General features: G+C 49.8%; 3 protein-coding genes across 3 annotated transcripts in view; 1 reads left to right on the top strand and 2 right to left on the bottom strand.

Moving 5' to 3' along the window:
• Window positions 1–2,219, bottom strand: part of GJC1 (gap junction protein gamma 1) — a 43,297-nt gene extending 41,078 nt beyond the window's left edge. Inside the window, exon 1 of the mRNA XM_028092778.2 lies at window positions 2,145–2,219. The gene's annotated coding sequence lies outside the window, so the exon portion shown is untranslated. The remainder of the gene's footprint in view (window positions 1–2,144) is intronic.
• A 9,532-nt stretch (window positions 2,220–11,751) lies between these two features.
• Window positions 11,752–13,311, top strand: HIGD1B (HIG1 hypoxia inducible domain family member 1B). Its single transcript, XM_028092726.2, has 3 exons — window positions 11,752–11,851; window positions 12,473–12,607; window positions 13,247–13,311. Exons 1-3 carry the CDS (start codon window positions 11,752–11,754, stop codon window positions 13,309–13,311), a joined length of 300 nt encoding a protein of 99 aa, XP_027948527.1.
• Window positions 13,312–13,747: 436 nt separating this feature from the next.
• Window positions 13,748–23,585, bottom strand: part of EFTUD2 (elongation factor Tu GTP binding domain containing 2) — a 42,871-nt gene continuing 33,033 nt past the window's right edge. The window contains exons 15-28 of the mRNA XM_028092725.2: window positions 22,507–22,634; window positions 21,433–21,626; window positions 20,102–20,213; window positions 19,575–19,715; window positions 18,816–18,917; window positions 17,775–17,857; window positions 17,105–17,191; window positions 16,795–16,921; window positions 16,510–16,597; window positions 15,747–15,865; window positions 15,497–15,591; window positions 14,861–15,014; window positions 14,619–14,726; window positions 13,748–14,292 (exon numbers count right to left, since the gene is read on the bottom strand). Coding sequence (XP_027948526.1) covers window positions 14,197–14,292; window positions 14,619–14,726; window positions 14,861–15,014; window positions 15,497–15,591; window positions 15,747–15,865; window positions 16,510–16,597; window positions 16,795–16,921; window positions 17,105–17,191; window positions 17,775–17,857; window positions 18,816–18,917; window positions 19,575–19,715; window positions 20,102–20,213; window positions 21,433–21,626; window positions 22,507–22,634 — 1,634 coding nt within the window. The 3' untranslated portion in view covers window positions 13,748–14,196. The remainder of the gene's footprint in view (window positions 14,293–14,618; window positions 14,727–14,860; window positions 15,015–15,496; window positions 15,592–15,746; window positions 15,866–16,509; window positions 16,598–16,794; window positions 16,922–17,104; window positions 17,192–17,774; window positions 17,858–18,815; window positions 18,918–19,574; window positions 19,716–20,101; window positions 20,214–21,432; window positions 21,627–22,506; window positions 22,635–23,585) is intronic.

Raw genomic sequence — 23,585 nt, 5'->3', positions numbered from 1 at the left:
TGAAATGCGAACAACCCTCAAATAAAAAGCCCAGCATTTTGGAACTCATCTTTTTGCACTGAATTAGGCATAGAACAAACTATGCATTTATTAAGAGAATGATACTCTAGATTTTAATTATGTATTTTGTATTCTAGGATCCCAATTACTGACTTGATAGGAGAGCCTGGAGCTAGGGTGGTGGTGCAGCTAATCAGAGACGGACCCTCTAGTCCTTCCCTTTTGCTAATTTATACAAATATAAAATAGGAATAAAAATAATTATTAAGGGTAGCAGTATTTAAGTAAAATTGTTATGCTGAAGATATGTTAACTTCTTAAATCCTTTGGACTGAAGGCTAAAAGTCAATTCTATCTTCATGAACTGAACTGAAAGTCTCTGGGTCCTTCGCTCCTTTTTGAGAGAACTGTGGTGGCTACCTAGCACAGACAGAAAACCAATTCTGAAGTCACACAACCTAAAAAATGAGCTAAAAGCGTTGACTTTTAGAAGGATGTTTGAAATGCTTTGGAAAAGCGCACAACAGTTCAAGACAAGCAGTAAACAGTATCAAACCATTACAAATCAGGACAAATAAGACAGGGAGAACTTCCATATGGCTCCTATGTATTCTCTCCAAAATGTCCTTTCCTTACAATACTCTGCTCACAAAGATCTGGCTCACACTAAGATTTACCACAGCTTTTTACCTTTTACCCAGAAGAGTCAGTTCATTTCTTTTAATTCTGCCATTATATAGCACTTAAGAAATCTAAAGCAACTGCAACATACTATGCTAAATTCCAAAAAATAAAACCAACAAAACTCCAGGAAACGTGGTAACCACAATTCACAATATATTTAGTCAGAAGCTCTGGAATTAATTTTATTTTTCTGCATTCTTACTCTGAATAATACCTAAACCTTCTTTAGGAGGTAAAGGATTTGATCCCTAAATTACATTATTAATCCCCTTTTCTACAGATGTGATGTAGTCGAGATGTGCTGTTCTCCGTTTATTAGGAATTAAAATCCCCTTCATTTAGACTGCTTGGTTTTTATAGTGCTTTCCCACATACTCACTCCAAAGTATACACAACACGAACGTATTAATAGTTTTAGACTATATCAGCACAAGATAATGCTTATCCAGAACTTACTCTATCTTGATTTACTCGATTCCACAAAGTACGGTCTTGAGGCTAACAAAATAAAGCGTGAGCACAATGAAATCTGTACCATTGCAGGTTCTCAATGAACAAACATTCCTTCAAATCATAAATCCGAACTCGCCCACTTCGCAAAGAAAAAGTAATCCCAACCTTACAAACGATCACAAGGGAAGGAAAACAACGCAAATTCTAAACCACACATTCACGTAAATCCTTTCAACTCAAAGCTCCAAACGCAGCCACCAACCACACAATTGGCTACAGTCGGAGCTTTAGCGCCTTCTCTTAATTTTGAATCTGCAGATCGATGGGAAAGCAAAACAGTCGTCCAAAGTTTCACGAAGTGGAAAAAAAATCATTTTAAGTAAAGGGAATATGCTAATGAAGAAGCGACCGCGCCATTCCCCCCCGCCCCCCGTTTCCCTCCTTCCAGCCCTCGAACTAAATCTCGTCTACAACACTGACGGGAGGCAGGAGTCCCGGCAGCGATGGTAGAGGGAGTCAAACGAACCGCACGCCGCCCGGAGAGATGTCAGGGGCCGAGCGTCGGGAGACAAAGACCAGCCCGCGAAGCGCCCCGGCGGCGAGGGGCGGCCCCGGCGCGGCCCTGCGCCCCTAACCGCCCCGAGGAGTTGCGAGCACCGCCGAGCGCCGCCCAAGTGCGCGCCCGGGGTCCTCCGGGGTCCCCGCCCGCCCGGCGCGGCAGCCGCCGCCCGGGCCCACCCCCTGGCCGTTTCCCTCCCAATTTGGGAACCGCGCGCCCAGGGACAAAAGGGGGAGGGCGCGCAGGGGGCAGCGGCGAGCCGCCGGTCAGACGCCCCTCCGGGGTCGGCAGGAAGTCTCGGCAGCGGCCCCTCCCGCCCCCCCGCCGCACTCTTCCCGGGAACCCCGTCCCCCGCTTCCCCCCACCTCCGGCCTCCCCACAAGTTCTCCCGCCCCCCCGGGCCCCGCCCCTTGCCCGCTCCTCATCCCGCCCCGCGGCCGCCCCTCACCGGGCGGCGTGTTCCCCCGGAGCCGCCTCCTCCGCCGGGCCTCGGCCCGTCCCTCCGGCCGCCGCCTCATGTGCCCCGCGTCGCCATCGCCTTCACCGCCACCCGCGCCTCTCCTCCAACTCTCGCCGCCGCCGCCCTCGCCTGAGTCTCCAGCCGAGGCCGAAGCCGCTCCCGCCGCCGCCTCCCGCTCCCACCGCCCGGACCCGCGGGGAGGCGCCTGCGCACTACGCGCCGCGGTGGGGGCGGGGGCGTCCCGCCGCGGCCTGGGAGCAGGGGGCGCGCGGCACGTGGCGCTCGGGTGGGAGGGGGCGCCCCGGAGCGCGCGGGCGGCGGCGCGGGCGTCCAACTTTCTGCGGTCGGGCCCTCGCGCGCTCCCGGGCGGTCCCGGGTGCGCCGACTGTGTCGGTGCCACCCGCGTGGAGTCTGGACCTGGGTGGGCGCAGATCTCGCCCCCGGGACAATTCATTCCTCCAGCTTGGTTCTCGGAACAGCAGTCCCCCGCGGCCAGTGCCTCGGTTTGGGCGGGCTACTAACGGCGCCGCGAGGACACGCCTTACCTGAGCATCCTAGGTCGGTCCTACGAGTCCCGGAGTTGTCTTCTGTGCGCTCCGCCGAGGCCTGGGTCCAGTGTGACACATCAGGATGCTGACGCCCCTTTCTAGGTTCTGCTCCTACTGGCCCTCGTCGGGTTAATCATCCTACCTCCTTTGAGTCTTGGCTTTTAGTGGCGTTTTAGATACTTTTGAGGTCCTGGACTTCTCAGATTAGCAAAACCGTAATAGGCTATTTCCTCTTAACCCCTTGCATCCCAGCAGGATCCCATTCAAAGGACTTTCTGGAGAATTTGTATGCATGGGAATGTCCAGCTTTAAACTGCCTCCCCTCGAAGGAATCTGGAAACACCTCAAATGCTTTAAGGACAGGGAGTCCGTGCATAACAACGGAAGGTGTCCCAAGGAGATGGGAGAGTACTTTACTTTGTATGGTGTTTGACAACTCCTGTACTCCTGAATTATCTCATTTGACCATCACTGTACAAACAGATAGGCTTCCATTTTACCCTTTTGACCACAGAGGAAATTAAGCTCTAACAAATGAGGTGACTTGCTACAGGTCAAACCCTCCTACCCCGAAAGCCAGGCCGGAACTAACCGCTAGTCCAGAGGGCTGGCCATCCGGCCCACTGACAAAAGTTTTGTTTGGCCAGTACGATGTTTTCTAAAAGTATGCATTAATTGCCAAAAGTTTAGAATCCAGATCTTTGGCTTCTCTCTAAATAGTGAAAAAAGAAAAATCGCTCCCGTTGAGCCTCTAGTCTCACCCGAGGCTACTTCTGAGTAATATTTGTTTGTGCAGGGCAGGCACTGTTCCCACTTAGCTGCTTGAATCATTTTCATTACCTGCTTGGCCTCTGTATTTAAGTTCTCCCCTCTCCCCCCACTGAACTCACAGTGCCCCAGTCGTCCCCAACCCCTTCCTTAACACATTCCCTCTCTACAAATGTATTTAAAGTGACAAGTGTGATGACCTTGTAAATATATGAAAATATAAAGAACACGTCAAACTAAAATAACACAGGAGACATTACTACATATGCTGATTAAAATATTAAAACTAACATCCTGCTAGTGTAATTCTATATTGGTACAAATTGCTTTGGAAAATGGCAATATCTACTAAAGTTAAACCTATGCCTACACTGTGACTGTAATTCCATGGAAATTCCACAGAAATGTGTACAGATGTACACAAACTGCATGCATTAATGTGTTCATAGCAGCACTATTTGTAATAGCCAGAAAACTGGAAACCCCCCAAATGTCCAACAACTGTAGAAAGGATCGATGAAATGTTCTAGTCACACAATGGTACCTTATGCAGCAATGAGAAGGAACAATCTACAATTACACACAAGATAGATGAATCTCACAAAACTTTCCATTTATATGAAGTTCAAAAACAGGCTAAAGTGTCCTCCTGTGCTCTTGAGTAAGGATAGTGGTTACCTAGGGGTAAGGTTAGTCACGGGAAATATGAGGGGGCTTCTGGGGGACTGGTCCTGTTCTTTTCTTGATCTGGAGGTTGAATACACAAATGTGTTCAGTTACCACATCTGAGCTGTACACTTTTGATAGTGCATTTTTGTGCGGCATATTAAGATTTTTTTTTAATTAATTTGACAGAGAGAGACACAGCGAGAGAGGGAACACAAGCAAGGGGAGGGGGAGAGGGAGAAGCAGGCTTCCCGCCGAGCAGGGAGCCCGATGCGGGGCTCGATCCCAGGACCCTGGGACCATGACCTGAGCCGAAGGCAGATGCTTAACGACTGAGCCACCCAGGTGCCCCCATATTAAGATTTCAACAAAAACCTTTAAAGTGGTGGGGCGCCTGGGTGGCTCAGTTGGTTGGGCGTCCAACTCTTGGTTTCTACTCAGGTCGTGGTCTCAAGAGTTGTGGAATCGAGCCCTGCGTCAGGCTCTGCGCTGGGCAGGGAGTCTGCATGACGTTCTCTCCCTCTGCCCCTTGCCCCACACCCTCTCTCACTCAAATGAATAAATCTTAAAAAAAAAAAAAAAAAAAGCCCAGGGCCCCTGGGTGGCTCAGTCGGTTAAGCGACTGCCTTCGGCTCAGGTCATGATCCTGGAGTCCCGGGATCGAGTCCCACATCGGGCTCCCTGTTCAGCAGGGAGTCTGCTTCTCCCTCTGACCTCTCCCCTCTCATGCTCTCTCTCTGTCTCATTCTCTCTCTCTCAAATAAATAAATAAAATCTTAAAAAAAACCCCAAAACTTTAAAGTGGTGTGAAAACATTTGATTATATATGTATATTTCATATATTAATAATACCTATTAAATGTTCATTAGGTATTATTTTCCTATAAGTTCATGGATGAAACTGCTGAGGAAGGCTTCCTATCTTTCACCATTGACCATTCTTCATGGAGATTGGGAACAATATACTTTCTGTATTTGTTACCTTACTACCAAGCCTGTAGCCCCGTCTCTCTTCTGGTAGAGAAACCTTTTAAAGATGGAAATAATAAGGGGCGCCTGGGTGGCTCAGTCGGTTAAGCGTCTGTCTTCGGCTCAGGTCATGATCCCAGAGTCCTGGGATCAAGCCCCACGTCAGGCTCCCTGCTCAGCAGGGGAATCTGCTTCTCCCCTTCCCTCTGCCCCAGACCCCCGCTCATGCCGTCTGTCTCTCTTGCTCATTCTTTCTCTAAAATAAAAACATGAAATCTTAAAAAAAAGAAAAGGAAATAAGACCCGTGGAAGCTAAGCACCTGCAGATAGTTTAAAAAAACAAACAAACAAATATAACTCTTCTTTTATCACCTTGCCAGCTAGTGACATCTTTTAATCCAGTTATAGGTGGTAAACTGAAGCCAGAAACCTAAGCCAGAGGATCTCTGATCCAGACAGTCATCAGTGATGTAGGAAAGATGTTAGGGTTTGAAGCCGACAGCCAAGAAAGAATTCTTGAGATGTCTCTGGTGCAAAAAGATGGTTTTATTAAAGTACCAGGACGGGATCCTTGGGCAGAAAGAGGGGCACTGGGGTTGTGAGGAGCAATTGATGATATACTTGGGAGTTGGGGGAGGTAAGGGAAAAGGGAGGTTTTCAGAAGAACTTTCATATGCTAAACAGGACCTACAAGATAGTGGAGGCCTTGCCCTTGTCAAGTTAAGATTGTTTTTCCCTCTAGCAAGGCATTACCATTAAGACAGTTGGGAGCTTCCTGGAAGAACTTTATACTACGCCTGCCTCAAGTATTGGTCAATGGGCTGCAGGTTATAAGGACATTTAATTTTATCTACATTTCCTCCTGGAAGCTAGGTTATTGATAAGAATGCTTTTTTTCTTGTAAATCACTAAGACAATTGTAAACTGAGGGAGACTCCTGCCTTGAAGGAGTGTAATCTCTATAAATTGACTGTTTTGTTTTTCATTCTCTTGGCTTTAGGGCTGAGGAATGTCACATATATCCCACCTGCGGGGGAGGGGGGTGTCGGGTGTCAGCTTGTGCCTTGTCCTCAGCTTGCCTTCTGCTCCCTCATCAACCAGGATCTAGCAACCGCTAGAATGTGAGTTCCCTGAAGGCAGGACCATTGCCTCTCAGCTTCTAGAGCAGAGCGCCGCACATGGTAGGTGCTTAGCAAGTACATGCAGAGTGAATGAGTGACGGAGAGCTTGCCATGGCTAGCACAGAAAGGGTGCTACCCGGGGGAAGGAAAAAAAAAAAAAGCCCCAGGCTTCAAACAGGGAAGGGGTCTGGTTTCCAAGCCTCTGGCACAGAGTGGTGGAGGCGGGTGCTGTGAGAACCGCATCACTTTTTATTCACATGGGGCCCAGGCAGGAAAGGATCAAAAACCAGTTTGAGAACTTGAGAGTCACCCTGGGGCTCTGTGGTTTGGGAACTGCAGGGTCAACTTGAAGACTCCAGTGTGTCACTATTTCCATTACACATTTTCCAGGGTCCCCACTTGGCTGATAAACTCAGAGTAGATTGCTATGTCCTGGGGGATGGGAGCAAAGGCTCAGAGAGGTAGGATTTTCGGAAAGCTCCCTGTTGGCAACAGAAAGGCCTGTGGGCCCCAGACTGGCTGGATAGGGAGGAAGCTTCTCGTTAAAGCAGCTCTTGATCGCATTGATCGCATGTGCTAATGGGGGAGGCAGGTATGAGTAGCACACCCCTTTTCCCAGAACCCCCAGCAGTTTTAGTTGACCTGTGGGACACATTATACTGTTTCTTTCTGCCACAGGGGTGGTGGGTGAGGCAGATTTTTTTGTTGTTGTCAAAATTTTTTTTTGAATATGTTAATACAAGTAGTATAAGAAAGAACAGTAGGATGACCCCCAGCAGTGCTTCGTGGAGCCCAGTTAGCAGTTCCTATGTATTAAGGCAGAATTTTAAATTAAGGTCAATTTACTTGCAAATGAGGGATAGGTGAAGTGTGTGCAGGAGATGGGGGTGGGGGGACGTGTATGGGAGAGGATCCATTCTGTGCTGGCTCAGGAACTACCCTGCGCTGGTGAGAGAGGACCCATTCTGTGCTGGTTCAGGAACTAGCCCGCGTTGGTGAGAAGCAGTGCAGTAGGTGCAGTCTTTGAATTTCTGGAAGTTCTCTCTGCCCAGCTGTTTGTACTTGTTTACTCATATTTCTACGACGGTGTGAGAATGTGATGGTGAAATGTACATGAAGTCCCATTATTACTTGCTATGTTAACTTTCCACTGTAAGCTGGTCTATAGCGGTTAACATTATTGGTTGGATAGCTCAGCCATTTATTTACTTGCTGTGCCATCTGGCTGTTACTTCACCTCTCTGAGCCATGGTTTCCTCATCTGTAAAATAGGGATGAGATCCATCTGTTGGGATTTTTGTGAAGATGAAATAAAATATGTGAAGTGCCTAAAACTTGTAGGCTCCAAAGGCATTAGTCCTTTCCCACAGTGTTCTTTGGAGGAAGCCAGGTAATTTGGGTATTCAAAAGCACCCAACACAAGGATCTTGGCAAACCATTTCAAATCCCTGTGCATCCATTCATCATCTGAGACAGGTGTGTCTTAATACGCAGCTCAAAATTGGTCCTTCACAAGATGTGATCCTAGGACGTCAGCATTACTACATTCGGATGCAGCCTTCCAATCACTACCATCCACACCCTCTTTAGAAGCTTTTTAAATGTGTGAGTAGTCTCCCCAGAAAGATTAGTGGTAACAAAGGCAGTTTCCTGGCCCCAGGCCTGTGGCTCTTGGGGCTGTCCTTGGACAAAAACTGCAGGGTCCTTTGAACTTACTGCCTGCTTTTAGGGGAGAGGATGTCTTACCCTCCCTACCCCAGGCACCTTCTAGAGGCTGCCTCAGCCTAGTCCTGTTATTTGGAAACTTCCAGCCCCAGCCTGCTCCTGTTACCCCCACTCCTGGCACCTCCAGTCCCTGAGACACTACTATATATGGCCTAATGTTTCCGCTCCTGTGATTCCCCCAGTCCTTCAGCCTGGGTCCTCCCCATTCCAACCCCAATTCAAGCATCTTCTGTTCCTTGTCCAGTTCATTCTTCAGCATCTCCTCACTCACAGCACTCCTTTAGCTCAAGGCAAGAGTTGCTGGCCCTCCTTTCCCTGCCTGGTCCCTCAGCTCCCTTGGGCTATATATAGCATAGCAATGCCTTAATTTGTGTAGCGCTTCAAGTTCTGGCCACCCCCTCCCAACACAATAGGGAGAAAAAGCCTGAAGAAGGTTGGAAAGGGACAAGGGGGTGCTGAACTGGGACCACCCGGAACGTGGCAACCTTTTCATCTGTTGTCAGGGAACTTCTACTTCTCCCCCAGCCTGCTACCCGTTTCCTGACACTTGCTCATTCTGGAGGGAAGAGGAGCAGGCCATGTGCAGGGGAATTCTAACAATCATCTTATTTAACTCTTACAATGATCCTGTGGGGAGATGCTACCTCCATTTTACAGATGATGGCATAGACTCAAAAGACATTGAGTGGCAAAAGACCAAGTATTCAGAGAGTGGTCATTCAAGCAGCTAACTGATCCCATGTCTGCCCGTGGCCTATGCTCCGGATCCATTAAGTCTGCCTGCATCACTCAATTAGACCCTTCTAAATTAGAATGTCTATGAGTGTGACATGACCTGGAAGGAAAAAAGGTTTACTAAGTAAATTACTAATGTAGAAATGCTTAAATAGAAATAATTATTGAAGACTTGGCATAGTAACAAAAATATTATAATTTGTCTTAGCTGTTTGCTGAAGCGATAGTCTACAGAAATCTGTTCTTGAAGTTTTAGTGTGTTCTCAAAAGTAAAATGCAATTTTATTTCTTCTATTTCAGGACTTTCCCTCCAGTTTGCAATACTTCTCCCATTAGTCCAGAGCAGTGAGCTTTGATTTTAGGAAGTTATTAGTCTGGTTCTTTCTTCTGTCACTTACTGTGACCCGGAGCAAGACATTTAACCCAAGCCTGTTTTTCATCTGTGAAATGGGGATAATAGTACCTACCTTAGAGAATTGTGAGGATTAAATAAAAATAACCTACTTAAAGCAACTAGCACATTTCTTGCCCCATAGGTGCTCAGAAAATCGTATTCTTTTCTCAATTCTGGGCTGAGATGTTATAGGAGCATCAACAGAAGCCCAATAAGGGAGAACCTCTCGAGGAAGTTGAACTTCACTCTGCATAGCTCGGACCCTATTCTCCAAAGGGCTTGGAGTTGATCCTGATTCTTGCTCTGTCTCATCCAGGCATTTCATCCCCCTGCCTCTGGCCCAGACCATCCATCTCTTGAGAATTCAGGCCACCGTTGGGACCAGGAGAGGCAGCCTGGGAGAGTGTGTGTGAATGACTGGGAGGAGAGTTCCCATGGACGCTGGGGATATGTGAAGGCCCTGGGGAGCTGCTGTGACCCTGGGTCTTTCCCTAGGGCAGTGAGTGCTGGGGAGAGAAAAGAAAGACTTCAGCTGCTGGACAGATTTCCAGTGCCGAAAAGCCCCTTTCAGATAGACACATGGGGCTGCGGATCTAGGGAGGGAACAAAGGCCTGGGATGGAGTGGGCCTCTCCATAGTGTACTCCAGTCTTTTTCCACTTGCTTATCAACAAGAAGGTTCTTGGGCGCGTGGGTGGCTCAGTTGGTTAAACAACTGCCTTCGGCTCAGGTCATGGTCCTGGAGTCCCGGGATCGAGTCCCGCGTCGGGCTCCTTGCTCAGCGGGGGGTCTGCTTCTCCCTCTGACCCTCTTCCCTCTCGTGCTCTCTCTCATTCTCTCTCTCTCAGATAAATAAATAAAATCTTAAAAAACAAAACAAACAAACAAAAAAACCCCAAGAAGGTTCTTTCCTCCTCTTCTCTGAATCCAAGGTGCCACACTTGATTAGCATTCCTAAGCTTCAGCCTGGATGGAGAGGTTCTGCTTGGCCAGCCTATGGGAAGCAGTCTACGAGTACAAACTCTGGAGCCAGTCAGACCTAGATTCAGACGACACTGCCATTTACTAGCTGTACACCCCTGGATAAGTCTTTTAGCCTCTCAGAAGCTCAGTTTCCGGTCTATGAACAAACAGTTACTAATTACTGTATAGAACAATTGAAAAGCCTGAAATGTAAATACTTCAAATTAGGTGATAATGAAGGTCAATTGTCATCTCTGTCCTGAATGAGCATGAGTGAGCATCTCACCCCTGTAGGCAGTATAAGGAGCACTGGAGATGTGAGGAAGTCCTAGTGGTTATAAACTGGATGCATCTCCTTGGTCCAGAAAGCATTCTTGAAAGGATCAAGACCGCAATTGGGAATAGGGTCATTTTATTTACATCCCACATTGTTCGTGTTTGAAGCAGTATAGCTTGCGGGAGAACAGAGGATCTCTCTCGTTTCTTGCCTCTGTATTTCCAGCTCAGTTCTCCGTAGTAAGTCCCTGTTCTGATCCAGCCCCTTACATCCATGAGAATTAACAGACTGAATCTAGTTAAGGGCTCCCGCCATCTGATCTTTCATTACTTTCCGGTGCTTGGAGCTTTGGCCTGGAACTCAGCAAATGGGGGGTTAAGACTGATGCCCTGGCCTATCTCCTCCCCTCTCCATTCCTGACTTCAAAGTCCCCATTAAAGCTTGCTTCCCTGACCCTACAGTGGCAGCTCCATCATCAGCTCCTGGCCGGTTCAAAACAGCAGATGCTGAGCCCTGGCCGGACTGCTCGCACTCTACTTTCTAGCCATCTCCTAGGGTAAGCATCAGCATGCTGAGAACCTGTGGGGCTGACAGTCCTTGCTCCTCCAGGAGAGAAGAAGCAACTAAGAATAGAGGTCACCTCATGTAGGGAGTCTGTCTTACGGTCGGACCTAAAAGGCACCGCGTAGGCAGAAGCCCTGGTCTATGGACCAGGACTCTGGGGTTCCGTCTAGTTTGTGATCAGAGCAGATGTTTACTGGGGTTAGCAAGTAGAGCAATAGGGGTCACCTGCCCAGAGAGGGAGGCAGGGGTTCGGCAATGGCAAAGAACCTGGCAAGAGATGGAAATGTGAGCAGTTCAGGGACCAGAATTAGTTCCATTAGTACTAATGTCCAAAATCTATGCTAAATTATTCACAAATCAATCTTTGGCTCCGGTGATTCAGTAACCAGAGCTGGGACACTGGGTTGGCTCTGGCTCTCTGGGGCCAGATCCTTTTCTGTAGCTCCCTCAGGGAACTGTCACAGATTCAAGGCCAGTGGGGTGCCCAAGCCTCAAGGCCTGTTCCTCCCACCCTCATCTGTGGATTTTTCCAGCTGCTTTTCTTGACCCAAGGATCACATAGGGATACAGATGGAAGGGGGGGAGGGGGAGCAGGGAAAACAATGAAGTCAGAATGAGATGGGGAAGAGGCAAACGTTAGAAAGAGATGGGAGAAATGGCACTAGTGGTCCAGCCATCTGAGACAGGACACTTGGGACAACTTTTCAAGTAGCAGGTGTGTTGGGGCATGGTAAGAGAGGGTCTTAGCAGGCAACTCCCTCCTTTACCCCAGACTGAGGGGAATCGGGAGTTCTTATTGTGGGGTGCCTCTTTCTAGGACTGTGCTGAAGCCTCAGAGCCCCAGCTGATAACCCTGGGGCCAGATCATGTCTGCTAACAAAGGCTGGTGGGTACCACCTGAGGGCGAAGACAGTGTGTCTCAGAAGTTCCTGAGAAAGACCAGGGAGTCTCCGCTGGTGCCTGTAGGTGAGTAGGAAAGTAAGGAAAAAGGGCAAGGAGGGTCCTTCCCTCAGAGAACAGGTCTCTTAGTCTTTTCAAATGAAGCAGAGAACTCAAGTGTCATACTCACTGAGCAGTCACCAGCCAGGAAAGGAGTGAACCAGCAGCAAAGCTGCCAAGGGACGAAGGGACACGCCTGACAATGAAATAAAGGAATCTGGATGGGTGGAGGTGGTGGCCGAGGGCTTGGGGTGCGGGAAAACACGGGGCATCAACACCTGCGTGAGGAGAGGGAGGAGCAGTTTGGGGTCTCCCAGGGCTTCCTTCAAGGTCTTGGGAGAGTGGGAAAGTAGCTGTGGGAGCCAACAGCAGTTGGAGAAGGGCCTGAGCAGAGCCAATGGGTGTAGGAGGCTCAGAACGGGCTATTTGTACACAGAGGAGGGCTCATTGGAGGGAGGCAGCCACTTTGAAAATGCCACAGAGAGGAAACAACTCAATATTCTGATGATGGTCCCCCCCTCCCGCCATGAAGTGGCAGGAAAGTAGGGGTTTATCCAGATGCCCAGGCTACCTAAGTGAGGGGGTCTGTCATCAGGGGAACCATGTGATTGGTGACTGAGGCCCAACAGTCATGTTCTCTGCCCACAGGCTTAGGAGGCTGCCTGGCAGTGGCAGCCTACCGGATTTATCGGCTTAAGGCCCGTGGTTCCACCAAGATGTCCATACACCTGATTCACACCCGAGTGGCAGCGCAGGCTTGTGCCGTGGGTGCAGTCATGCTAGGTGAGTGGCTGCCAGGGTCCCAGGAGAATACCAACAGAGCTGATTAGGCAAAATCTGGCTGTGAGTCCTGACAGTTAAGGGATGGTGATTTTAGTCCCTGTTCCCTACAGTAAGCTCCACAGCAAGTCTTGGGTGACGCTCTCAAACCAAGCCATTTTCAGGGTTCCTTGTTTTATCTCTTGTCCCGGGGCCTGTGGGGATGGTGCAGTTGGGTGTCGTGAGAGTTTGTTCTAGATGTGAGAAAAATCACACAGCAGAACATATGCTTAACTTCTTTTCCTCTCTGGGTCAAGAGGCAGGCAGCTACGGACTAGCTGTGTGACAGTGGACAAATCCTTCTCTGAGCCTCAGTTTCCCCGTGTCCAACATGCTGATAAGCACCCTGGCTTGCCTACCTCAGAGGTTGCTGTGAGGTTTCTCAGATAGGTAATCTATGTGGAAGGGCTTTGTGAACTGTCAACGGGGTGTTTGCCTAGGCCGTGTGGTCAGGTGCTCATGGCAGCTGGTGAGACCCAGAGCAAAAAGATGAGCAGAGAAGCTGGACTCTCAGGGGAACGGCTGGAGTCAGACTCCTGGGAGAGCCAGAGGATGGGTGCAGGGTTTGGTGTTACGGGATGTTTTCCCTTCTTCTTCCTGCAGGTGCTGTGTACACGATGTTTAGAGATTACATCAAGAGAACAGCACAGGATCCCAGGGAGAAGTAGGACTCTGTAGAGCCTGGGGCCACCAGAGCCTCCTCCACCAATCCCTGGTACGTTCCTAATAAAGCCGTTTTGAGGAAAATCACGTCTCTTCTTCACATGGAGGACAGCAGAGAAAAGGACCAGTAGCGGGGTGGGTGGGTGGGTGTTAGTTTTAGAGAAAGGGCTAGAAATCAGAGTTCTGGCCCCCAGCTCCAGGGCAAGGGAGGTTCTCCAGAGGCAACAGCTTCTGGTTCCAAAAGCCTAACACCTCCAAGGCCAGCCCAGGTTCCACCCAGCAGCAGCAGAGTAGAGAGGCAGGAAGGTGGAGGCAAGAAAGTGGCCTCAACGTTCACGGGAGCACTGAATTGAGAGGCAGGCATCCCTCCCATCACAGGCTGCTGCCCTGGGGACCCAGGCAGGAAGACTGCAGCTGGGAGAAGAGACACAGGAGACAACATATATTCAGGACCCAAGTGCCAGGGCCAGACTGTGTTGGAGGGAAGGGGACAGGGGTGGGGATGAAAGGAACAGAGCAAGGCAGAGGTCAGAATGTTCTGTTCACTTAAAAACCATGTCTAAGGTCAAACTTGTAAAAAAAAAAAAAATTCCACGTAAATCCTGAAGACAGGGCCCCTTGGGGTTAAACACTTTGTCCCCTTCTTCTCTGAGTCCAAGCTCCACTCTGTTCCCTGGGAATGGAGCCAGGCAGAGGCCACAGAGGAACCAGGAGGCCAAATACTCCTCCCTTGCTGGGACTCTGGGTTGGAGGGTTTGGGGTTGTTAAAAATGGCCACAGCAGCTCTCAGATGCTCTCTGACAACATGGAGTCCGGGTCACACCAGGTCCCAGCTTCAAGTCCAGGATACAGCCCGCTGCAGGGAGCAGGGCTGCCAGGAGTCCCAGCACTCACATGGGGTAATTGAGCACAACATCCTGCTTGGCGAGCTCCAGCAACATGGGATCATCGAAGAACTTGCTGATGCTTACGTCCTCACTCAGGCCCTGCAAAGAGTGGGAGCGATGCAGGAAAAGAGCCCTATGTGGTGACCAACAGAGCTGAAAGGCCGTCCGAGACCTGTGCTGGAGGGGGAGGCTGATGGGGGTGGAACTTGGGTCCAGCTATTTCAGGAATCGCCACTGGGGAGAAGGTGCCCACTTGCCAGCCAGACTGGCGGCCCGAGGCCTGTACAGACTGCACCTCTCTGCACTGTGCAGTGAACTGCTCTCAGTCTTTGGGAGAAAGGTCCCAGAGGAAGAAATGAAGAGATCCAACTCCTGCCAAGAGCCCTGGGGACTGAGGGTTGGCCATGGGCCCCAGGGACGCATACCTTCCTGCGACGGGTTTTGATCATGAATTCCCGGGCCAGGTGAGGAGCAGGCTGTGGCTCCAGGGGACGGATGACAATGCTCTTGTCCAGAGGATCGCCGGGTACAATCTGAAAGGTAAAGTGATGGTCTAGGACTCTTCTCTAGGATATTAGAAATCTCACCTGAGAAGGGGAACAGGCCAAAGGGGACTGGCTTTGAATGGGTGGGAGGGCACACTGGCCAGCCTGCACCATTTTCTCACCTGCCAATGGTGGAAGACAGACAAGGAAAAGGCCTGCCCTTGGGTGTGAGTTCGCAGATCAGTCTCAAAGCCAAAAGAATCAATGGCGGGGATGAAAGCTTTGATGGTGTAGAGAGGGGAGCCTGGGATAGGTGCATCCTGAGTCACATGCCCCCTGTGACAGAAAAAGAAAGGCTGAGACCTTGTCCTACAGAGACCAAAAGCAAAGAATCTGGCCCCAAATGTACCATCAAGGAAAGTTACCATCAAGGAAAGAATAACCACAATCATGCTATAGTGGGCAGAAAAGGCTTGGGGCCCTCAGTGTCATTTCCAGGGGCAATGACCTCTAGGCAAGAGTGGAAACGCTGACGAGACAAGGTCCTATAGACATTCCCCCCACTGACACATTTCAGTACTTTCCCCAAGGGCTCTCCAAGGAGAGAGGGCCCAAGAAGGAATCTCAAAATTTTTATCTGCAGTGAAGCTGAGGATTGCCTCAAATCTTTCCTACGTCCTTCTGAAAAACCAGCTCAGTTGGTTTTTAGGAGCAGAAACTGTGCAGGAGGCCCATCTCCTCCCCCACGGGAGCCCAATAACTTCTTGCTGTGCTCCTGCTCTCTGCACCCTCCCTAACATGCCCTGCTGGTGGCTCACCTGCGCCTGGCCAGGACAGTGTACACAGCAGAGACACAATCCGCAGGAGCCTGGACCTCCACAAAGTAGTAAGGCTCCATCAGGCGAGGAGTGGCCTGCAATGGGGGCAATAAGAAAGGCTTCCTCAGCTTGGGGAAGGCTGAGGACTGAGGATCCGGGTAAAGAAAAGGCTGGAGGGACTGTAGTCCTGATGCCCCCAAAGGCTGGACCTCCACTTAATGTCCTGGAGCAGGTCAGCCCCACCACTCACCATGAGGAAGGCAGAATAGACGACTCTCCTTGCTGTGGGGATGATCTGGCCCCCGCCCCGGTGCAGGGGCTCTTGGGCAACCACTGCATCGAGGATCTTAAACTTGACATTTCGAATCACTGAAACAGAGATGGGGGAGCTGCTGAGTGAGGAGCAGTTGCAGGGCTAGTCAAGGGCCCAAGGGCAGAGCAGCAAGGAGTCTCTAGCTTGCACGGCAGCTGTCTTGAGGTCACAAAAGATATGGCTCACAATCACCCTGCAAATGGGTGTTGTGATAGGATGCCAAGGCCTACAACAGAGAACGGAAGTTAAGCACACATTCTTTGTGTTGGTTTCAGGTCATGTTCAGGCATCGTAAAGGCTTCCTAGATGTGTATGTGTTCTTCTTGCAGATATTTAATAATTTTTGAATGTAGAATAAGTTCTAGGAATTGCATATTTCTTCCCACTAAATCCAATCGTGGTCTATAAACCACTCTGATCCCACCTCCCTCCTGATACCTCTCCTCGAACACATTCCTTCTCAGGACTGAGGAGCAAATGTCAGCCTAGAAATAACTTCATTTCGGACGTCCCGAGCAATAGCACTAGGACAGGGAGGGAGAGGAGGAGAGGACGCTGCTCCAGGACAAGGGATGGTCCCGTGTGCCCCGAGCTGCTTCTCCTGCCAGGGCCCATAGATGAGCCCAGCCCACCCCACACGCCCAGGCATGAGGACCCTAGAGGGCTGGGCAGGGGAGGCCGAGGCACGGGTGGAACTTACGCTCATCACAGAGGGGCCCCTCCCGGGTTCCCCACTGGAAACCTTGAACGATGCTGTCCTTCACTGAACCAAGAAGAGCCTTGTCCACCTGCACAGAACACAAGGGCACACGTGAGCAGCGACTGTGGCAGCAACCAGAGTTTAGAGGGAGGAGAAGGTAGGTATACTGGTAAGAAGATTCACCAGAAGCCACAAAATACTTTGGGGAAAAGAAGTACACTTTGTAGTTTCTTCCACTCAACGGTGAAGAAACCACCCCAGTGGCTCCCATTAGTTCTGCTGTACCTCAGAGGGCAGGGTATCATCCACCAGGATGTTGGGGCCGGTGGCATCAGGGCCGAAAGCCCAGATAGAACGTGCAGCCAGCAGATCCCAATCATACTTGGTCTGGAAGAATTCTCCCAGTTTCTTCCTGCAGGGGAAAGAGGAGACAAGGAGGTATCCAGCAGCTCTGCGGTTACTGCCTGCTGGGGTCACAGATCCGGCCTTCCTGGAGGACAGTTCACTTCCCAGGACAGGTGGCATTAGAGACTGGGCGGGCAGGCTGTGGCGCCTCGTCTCCTTTCAAGCCTTGGAACCACAGCCACATTCTCACCTGTTCCAGGTGATCTGGACCACCTCATTCTCTATGTCCTCGGCGAGGCCCTTCTCAAGAGGCTCGGCAATCATGGTGATCTTGTTCCTAGTCAGACAGGACACGGGTAATGATGAGGATCAGCAGGACTCAGAGAAGGCGCATTCCTAAGAAAAGGCTGGCAAGGCAGTGACACCAGTAGAAGCCAGATGGGCCAGAGTAGAGCAAAAAGGGTTCATCTTCTGTCTTCTTCATTCAAATCTACCACTCTTTAAAAAAGTGAGGTCTCAGGGCGCCTGCCTGGCTCCCTCAGTGGAGCATGTGGCTCCTGATCTCAGGGTCGTGAGTTTGAGCCCCATGCTGGGTGTAGAGATTACTTAAAAATAGAATCTTAAAAAAACAAAAAACAGTGGAGCTGCTGCTAGGGCAAGATTTTAAGACGATCATATTACAAAGAAAGAAGTGGCAACGTGGACACTCATCCTTGGGGTACTTTTGGCAAAGAATCCCACAGCATCATGTCTACAGGTCTAAGGAATGAGAGTGCTGGGGTAAAACTCCAGCATCCTAAGACCCCATCCCAAGACTCAGGGGGTCTCTGTTTCCACAGCGCTTGTGATTAGGGTGGAGTGGCGCAGGGAGAGGAGAGTGTCCCCTGTCAGTCCCAGGGTCACTCAGACCCCCAGCTCACTTCTTATTGGGCGTTTCAGCAAAGCACTTGAGGGAAGATGTTTCCACCACCGTCTCACAAAACGTGACAACAGGGTCAGCCACCTGGGAAACAGAATAAATTGTTAGGCAAGGTCTCGATTTGTTGGAAGGACAATCTTCTGCCAAAGGGAATTCTGAGGTCCCCTTGGCACCACCCCTGCAGTAACACCCCGTTCTTAATCAGCATCAGCAACAAGTCCCATAGTGGGCTAAAAGTCCGTACCAGCACTAAGTAGCCTGAGAAAGCTTAGCCGAGTGCGGAGTTGGTGTTCCTCAGCCAAGAGTTAAGTGCAAGTCGAACCTGGGCCTAAATGATAGTCCCCCAAGGTCTCTTCCAACATCTGTTCAGCCACCCCCCCACCGCTCACTGAACAGCTCCCGTGGCTGTCACAGCGGGCACTAGGGACTGCCTGGACCTGCCAGGTCCCTGTTCCATTCTGAACCCCTGGCTCTGGGTAGCACAGCTCCTCCCTGAGGCTCCCACACGGCCTGCTCCCAGGGAACTCAGTATCTTCTAGAGCACCAGTCCTCGGCACATCAGAAGGAGCATCTAAGACAGGTACGTAAGGGCACTCACTCCCACCACCACAGGAACTAGGAGAAAATGTGTGTACCAAGAAGGCGCACTTGAACTGAGGGGCCACATCATGACCTGACAGCAAACCCAGGAGGGCCAGTCCTCACTCCCTGAAATGATCCACTGAGCCCTAATCACCAAAGATGGGTTGTGTAACAGTTTTCTTAACAAAAAACCAAGAATCATTTTGGCTTGGGAGCCTTGACTTTAAACGTATGACATTGAGAATAACCCTGCAGGAAGGGGCAAACCAGATCTCAAATACCTTCCCATATAGGGAGCAACAGGTCATGCTTTTCCCAAACACGTCTCTTCTCCTGGTGCCCCCTTCTTCCCTCAGGCCTTCCAGGCCAATCAAGGGTTTGGCTGCCTGTAAAATCAGACTGGAGCCGTGAGTCAAGCTCCTGGCCGGGCAGGCACTGAAGAAAGAGGACGCCGATTTACCTTGATGTCGATCTCTGAGTACATCTTCCGCAAGTCGTGCATCACACAGTCCAAGTAGAGCTCCCCAGTACCTAGAATCACATGCTCCCCAGACTCTTCCACCTGAAATGCAACAGCTCTGGCAGTCACAGCCTGGACCTCCTGTTCCAGCAACAACAGCCAGCACCAGAATCAACATGAGACCCCAGGCAGCAGTGCCCGAACCCACTCTGGAAAGCCACTGCTCAGCAGCAGTTCTAGCCTCTTCAAGGACCACTGCGGAACAGGGACCTATGAGTTAATCCTCAAGACATCTGGACCATTCAGCAACAGTGCTACTGGGCATAAGGTCACCAATTTATTTCTGTCACAACCGTTTAGGGAACACCCTGCCCTATGTCTACAGACATAAGTTGACGTTTTAGCCCTGGCCAACTACTCAGAAAAGTATGCTAGAAGGCTCAAGAATGTAGAAGAATCAGAATGACTCACGGAATCCCTCTATATTTTCTGGAAAAATCAATTCAAAGTGTACTCTCCAGGACACCTCTCTTTCCCATTGAAAGATACTGTGGGATATGAACACACACATGTGCACTCTCACTGCCCCCCGCGCCCCCACGTCCTGCTTTGAAATGATAGCGGCAGACGGGGATACTTGCTCCTGACATAGGCTGCTGGAAGCAGATCAGGCACACCTGGTGGACAAGAGGCCGTGGGCAGCACAGAGCCATCAGCTGGGCAATGGGACCTGGCAGCTCCCACACACCCTGAGCGTACCTTGGTGGTGAGGGATGGATAGCTCTTGTTGACCTTGCGCAGACCATCCAGCATCTTGGGCAGCTCTGAGGGGTTGACCGGTTCCACAGCAATCTTGATAACAGATGTGGTGTTGAACTTCAAGGGCCGGAAAATCTGAGCCTGAGATTCAAAATGCAGAAGAATGTGGGCACCTGGACTGAGTAGGCACCAAAGATGCAGAGGTCAGAGAGGAGCAGACCATTGCCCCAACAGAAGCCATAGTGCTGCTTGGAGGCAGCCTGAAGGGCTGTTTATTCTGTGCATTTGGGCAGAATAGAGAGAGAGGGAAAGATAAAGGAACTCCTCCTAATTCCTAGCATCCGAGCAGAGTGCAGGGAGAATTGAGCAGGGTCAGATCGAGAACACTGCAGAGGCCCGGAACCAGGAAGTGGTCATGACTCTGGGTTAGTACCCCGTGAGTTCTGTTGCTGGTTGCTCCCGTGTGGTCTGGCTCCGTGTGACCCTCTAGGTTAAACTAATCCAGCTGCTTTTTCAAAAAACTCTACCTCCTCATTGCCTCGGGGTTCAGTTATGGTCGCTGTCTTCACAATTGGTTGATCAACACCTTCAATCAGAACCCAGTTGCCAGCAGGAACACGATTCACCTCAATGTGGTACCTGGAGCAACAGATATGTGAAATAAAGAGGGGTGCCAGGCACTGAGCCAGGCGCAGGGCTGAACCAGACAGACATATTCCAGCAGGGAAGGACACAATAAACAACCAATCATATAACCTCACATATACGTACAGGTAACTCTTGAACAATGTGGAGGTTAGGGGCGCCGACCCCCCATGCAGTTGAAACTCCACGTGTATGTCCTGACTCCTCCCAAAACTTAACTACTAACAGCCTACTGTTCGCTGGAAGCCTTATTGATAACATAAACACAGTCGATTAACACATATTCTGTGTTACATGTATTCTACACTGTATTCTTACAATAAAGTAAGCTAAAAAAAAATACTAAGTCCTAAAGAAGAAAAAATATGTTTATAGGACTATAGTGTATTTATTGAAAAAAAAAATTACCCACATTAAAGTGGACCCATGTAGCTCAAACCTGTGCTGTTCAACTGGAGTTACAAACTGATTAGCACATGAAAGAAAAGTACGTGGTACTGTGAGAGGACAAAACAGGAAAACCCAGTTCCAGTTGGATACTAGTGGTAAGCAAGGCACTGCCCAAGGGGTAGAATGTAAGTTAATGCCAGAAGCATCCTAGAAGACACTGTGACTGTCCCAGCTCATCAGTCTTCTGCCTTCTAGGGAACGGGTGGATCTGGGAGAGGGGACGGGGGCTGGCGGCAAGGTGCGGCAGCAATGGCAGGAACAGGACTGCCTCCACTCTGCTTGCTAGCTGAGAAGCCAGGCTTAGGAACTCACAGGCAGCCCAGAGGCCCAAGCTAACTCTGATTCTGAAGATGGGGAAGCTATAAGGGATCCAGCAAAATCTTCTGTCTTGGTCAAAGAATAGTCAGTGGAGGCTGGGAGACAACTTCTTTTGGGAAGGAACATAAAGGTTATGACTTAGGAACACAGAAAAGGAAGAGAGAATTAAGAGTAAAAATAGAAATCCTGTTTCAAAAGTTTATACAAGCCATTCAAAACGCGAAAGCAAGGCTCTTGGCATTATCCCAACAGTAGCTGCCTTTTGGCCCTAGCAACTCTGGGTAGTAAGAACTGAAAGTCAACAGATGTGAGGGAGGGTCAGCTGATCTACTGTAGGGGGCCACGCAGCCGCTGTGCTTCCAAGGAGGACTACTCCTTCCAGCTCCTTGTGGCAGCTCCAGTGACAAGACCAAGGGATGCCTCTATAGGCTGTGGTTGGCGGTACCTGGCCACAGAGATCCAGAGGCGGCCCACGGTGCATATCTGGGAGTCTTCCTCATCCTCCAGGGTGTAGTTCTCCCCCAATACCTTCACAGGCTGCCCAGCGTGGATGGTGCCACTTAGCACCCGGCCGAAGGCATGAAACTGAACTCCATCATCTGTGCTGTACATCTTGGTAGTGTGGCACATCAGGGGACCCTGGAGATGGGGACAGAGTGTGGGCTCAACCACACATATTCCCATGGTAAATACCACGGTCTCTATCTCCCTTGACAGCAATGACATGAGCTCTGGGAAGAGGCTGCCCAGACCTGGAGGAAGATAAGTCAATCTCCTGGGAAAATCCCAAACCACGCCCTACCCCCTGCTTAGTTAATAAATGTCACAGGCATAGCAAGAAAACTCTTTTCCTTTTCTCTAGGGGGATGAGGGCAATGGCAAAGAAAAGTAGGTTTACGATAGCAGCCTGGCACTGTTAACTTGAAGATTACAAGACGTGCTTGCCCCAAATTCCCGCCGAAGACATAACTCACAATTCTCAACTGGTTGTATGTTTATGCCGAGAAACTCGACTGACTTAGGAATGGCTGGGAAAGACTGTTCTATTTTTTAATTTTTAGTTTTATTTATTGACTTATTTTTAAAGTAAGCTGAACACTCAATGTGGGACTTGAACTCATGACCCCAAGATCAACAGTCACACGCTCTGCTGATGGAGCCAGTCAGGCGCCCCTGGGAAAGATCTTTTTAAAGCCCAAGGCTGACAAGGTTAGCTCCCATTTGTTGACTCTTTACTGTCAGGCACCATGCTGAACACAAATGTAATACTTTCTCTTATTCAATTCTTGTAACAATCACATATGTATTATTACCTTCATTTCATAGACCAAGACTCTTAGAAAGACTGAATAATGTTCCCAAGATCATACCATTAGGCTTTGAATGCAGGTCTGTTTGGCTTTGCTCATGGGGAGTGAGTGGCAAACAAGGGTAGAAAGGCGGCATTCTTCCTATGACCAGACAACAGCATCCCCACACAGGAGGGGACAAATCAAGACAAATGGGGGCTTTCCCTTACATCAGGGTCACAGTCGCTCATGGCCTCGCCGAGATCAGAATCCACACCACCGGTGTAGGTATGCTCTATCTTGGGCTTGGCGCCCACCTTTGGAGAGGGGATATGCTGCACACACATGTCCACAAAACCTGTGGAGGGAGAAGAGCAAGCCATTACCATACACTCTCACAGGGGGAAGTGAGCAGTGAGTTACGGATGTACTTGTGATAGCCAGAGCGCTAAAAGCCAGAGGACTGATGTTCGGGTCTAAAAGTTATGGCACCACACCTATGTCAGAGAAGAGCAAGAAGCAGGGCTCAGTGGTTCCTTGGAACTCAGCTGACAAAAATTTTCAAGTAGCTCTACCAATCCACGATCTTTTATTGAATATGAGCACTTACTGAGCGTTTACACTAAGTACCCTCTCTCTTTAAATCTACTTAGAACAATCCCTAAATTGACTCTTTTCCTTTGGCAAACACTGCACACGTCTCCGTTCTATACACGATCCTGTTTTTCTAATGGCTAATGAGCCATGCAAGAGAGGACTCCATGAGCACCTTGGGGAAGGCAGATGTGTTTTCAGTTGGTATCTCCTAGGTCAGACTGATGGCCAGCCCATAATAAACTGCTAAAATTATGTACTTGGGAGGATTCAGACATCTAATTCCCACCAGACTGCTGAGGGGGCCCTTAGACATTACCTTTCCCGCCTCACTTATTTTACAGATGAGAAATTGAGTCACAGAAGAATTGGGTGGCTGCCCCAGGGTCTCACCACATGGAAGGGTCAGGGCCACAATAGGAGCAAGACTCAGGTCTTTTCTCAACTGGTCTGGGTCTTGTTCTACTGTATCACCTGCCTTCCCTGCCACTCAAATAGAGGAGACAGGAGCTCGGAGGAAAGAGAAATCGGGCCTGGTGTTTTCCCCACTACTTCCCATCACTCATGAGTCTATCTTCCTAACACCCTGGCAAAAATACTAGAACCTCAGAATCTGCTTCCCCATCTCTTTTATTTAAATGCATGCTCCTCCTGATAGGGAAATTTAATTGCTTCTGTTTTCCAAGACAGACTTCTTGGTACCGTCCACTGAAGA

Source organism: Eumetopias jubatus, unplaced genomic scaffold (assembly GCF_037043125.1).
Source record: "Eumetopias jubatus isolate StellerSeaLion01/CBP00866 unplaced genomic scaffold, mEumJub1_p1.0 scaffold_10, whole genome shotgun sequence".
In the NCBI taxonomy this organism is placed as follows: domain Eukaryota; kingdom Metazoa; phylum Chordata; class Mammalia; order Carnivora; family Otariidae; genus Eumetopias; species Eumetopias jubatus.
Note: the sequence above shows the minus strand (reverse complement) of the source record. Positions and strands in the feature narration are given on the sequence as shown.

Coding starts and splice junctions, on each gene's coding strand:
- HIGD1B (XM_028092726.2), top strand. CDS start 11,752: ATGTCTGCTAACAAAGGCTGGTGGGTACCACCTGAGGGCGAAGACAGT. Junction 11,852..12,472: donor GTCTCCGCTGGTGCCTGTAG/GTGAGTAGGAAA, acceptor CTCTGCCCACAG/GCTTAGGAGGCTGCCTGGCA. Junction 12,608..13,246: donor CGTGGGTGCAGTCATGCTAG/GTGAGTGGCTGC, acceptor TTCTTCCTGCAG/GTGCTGTGTACACGATGTTT.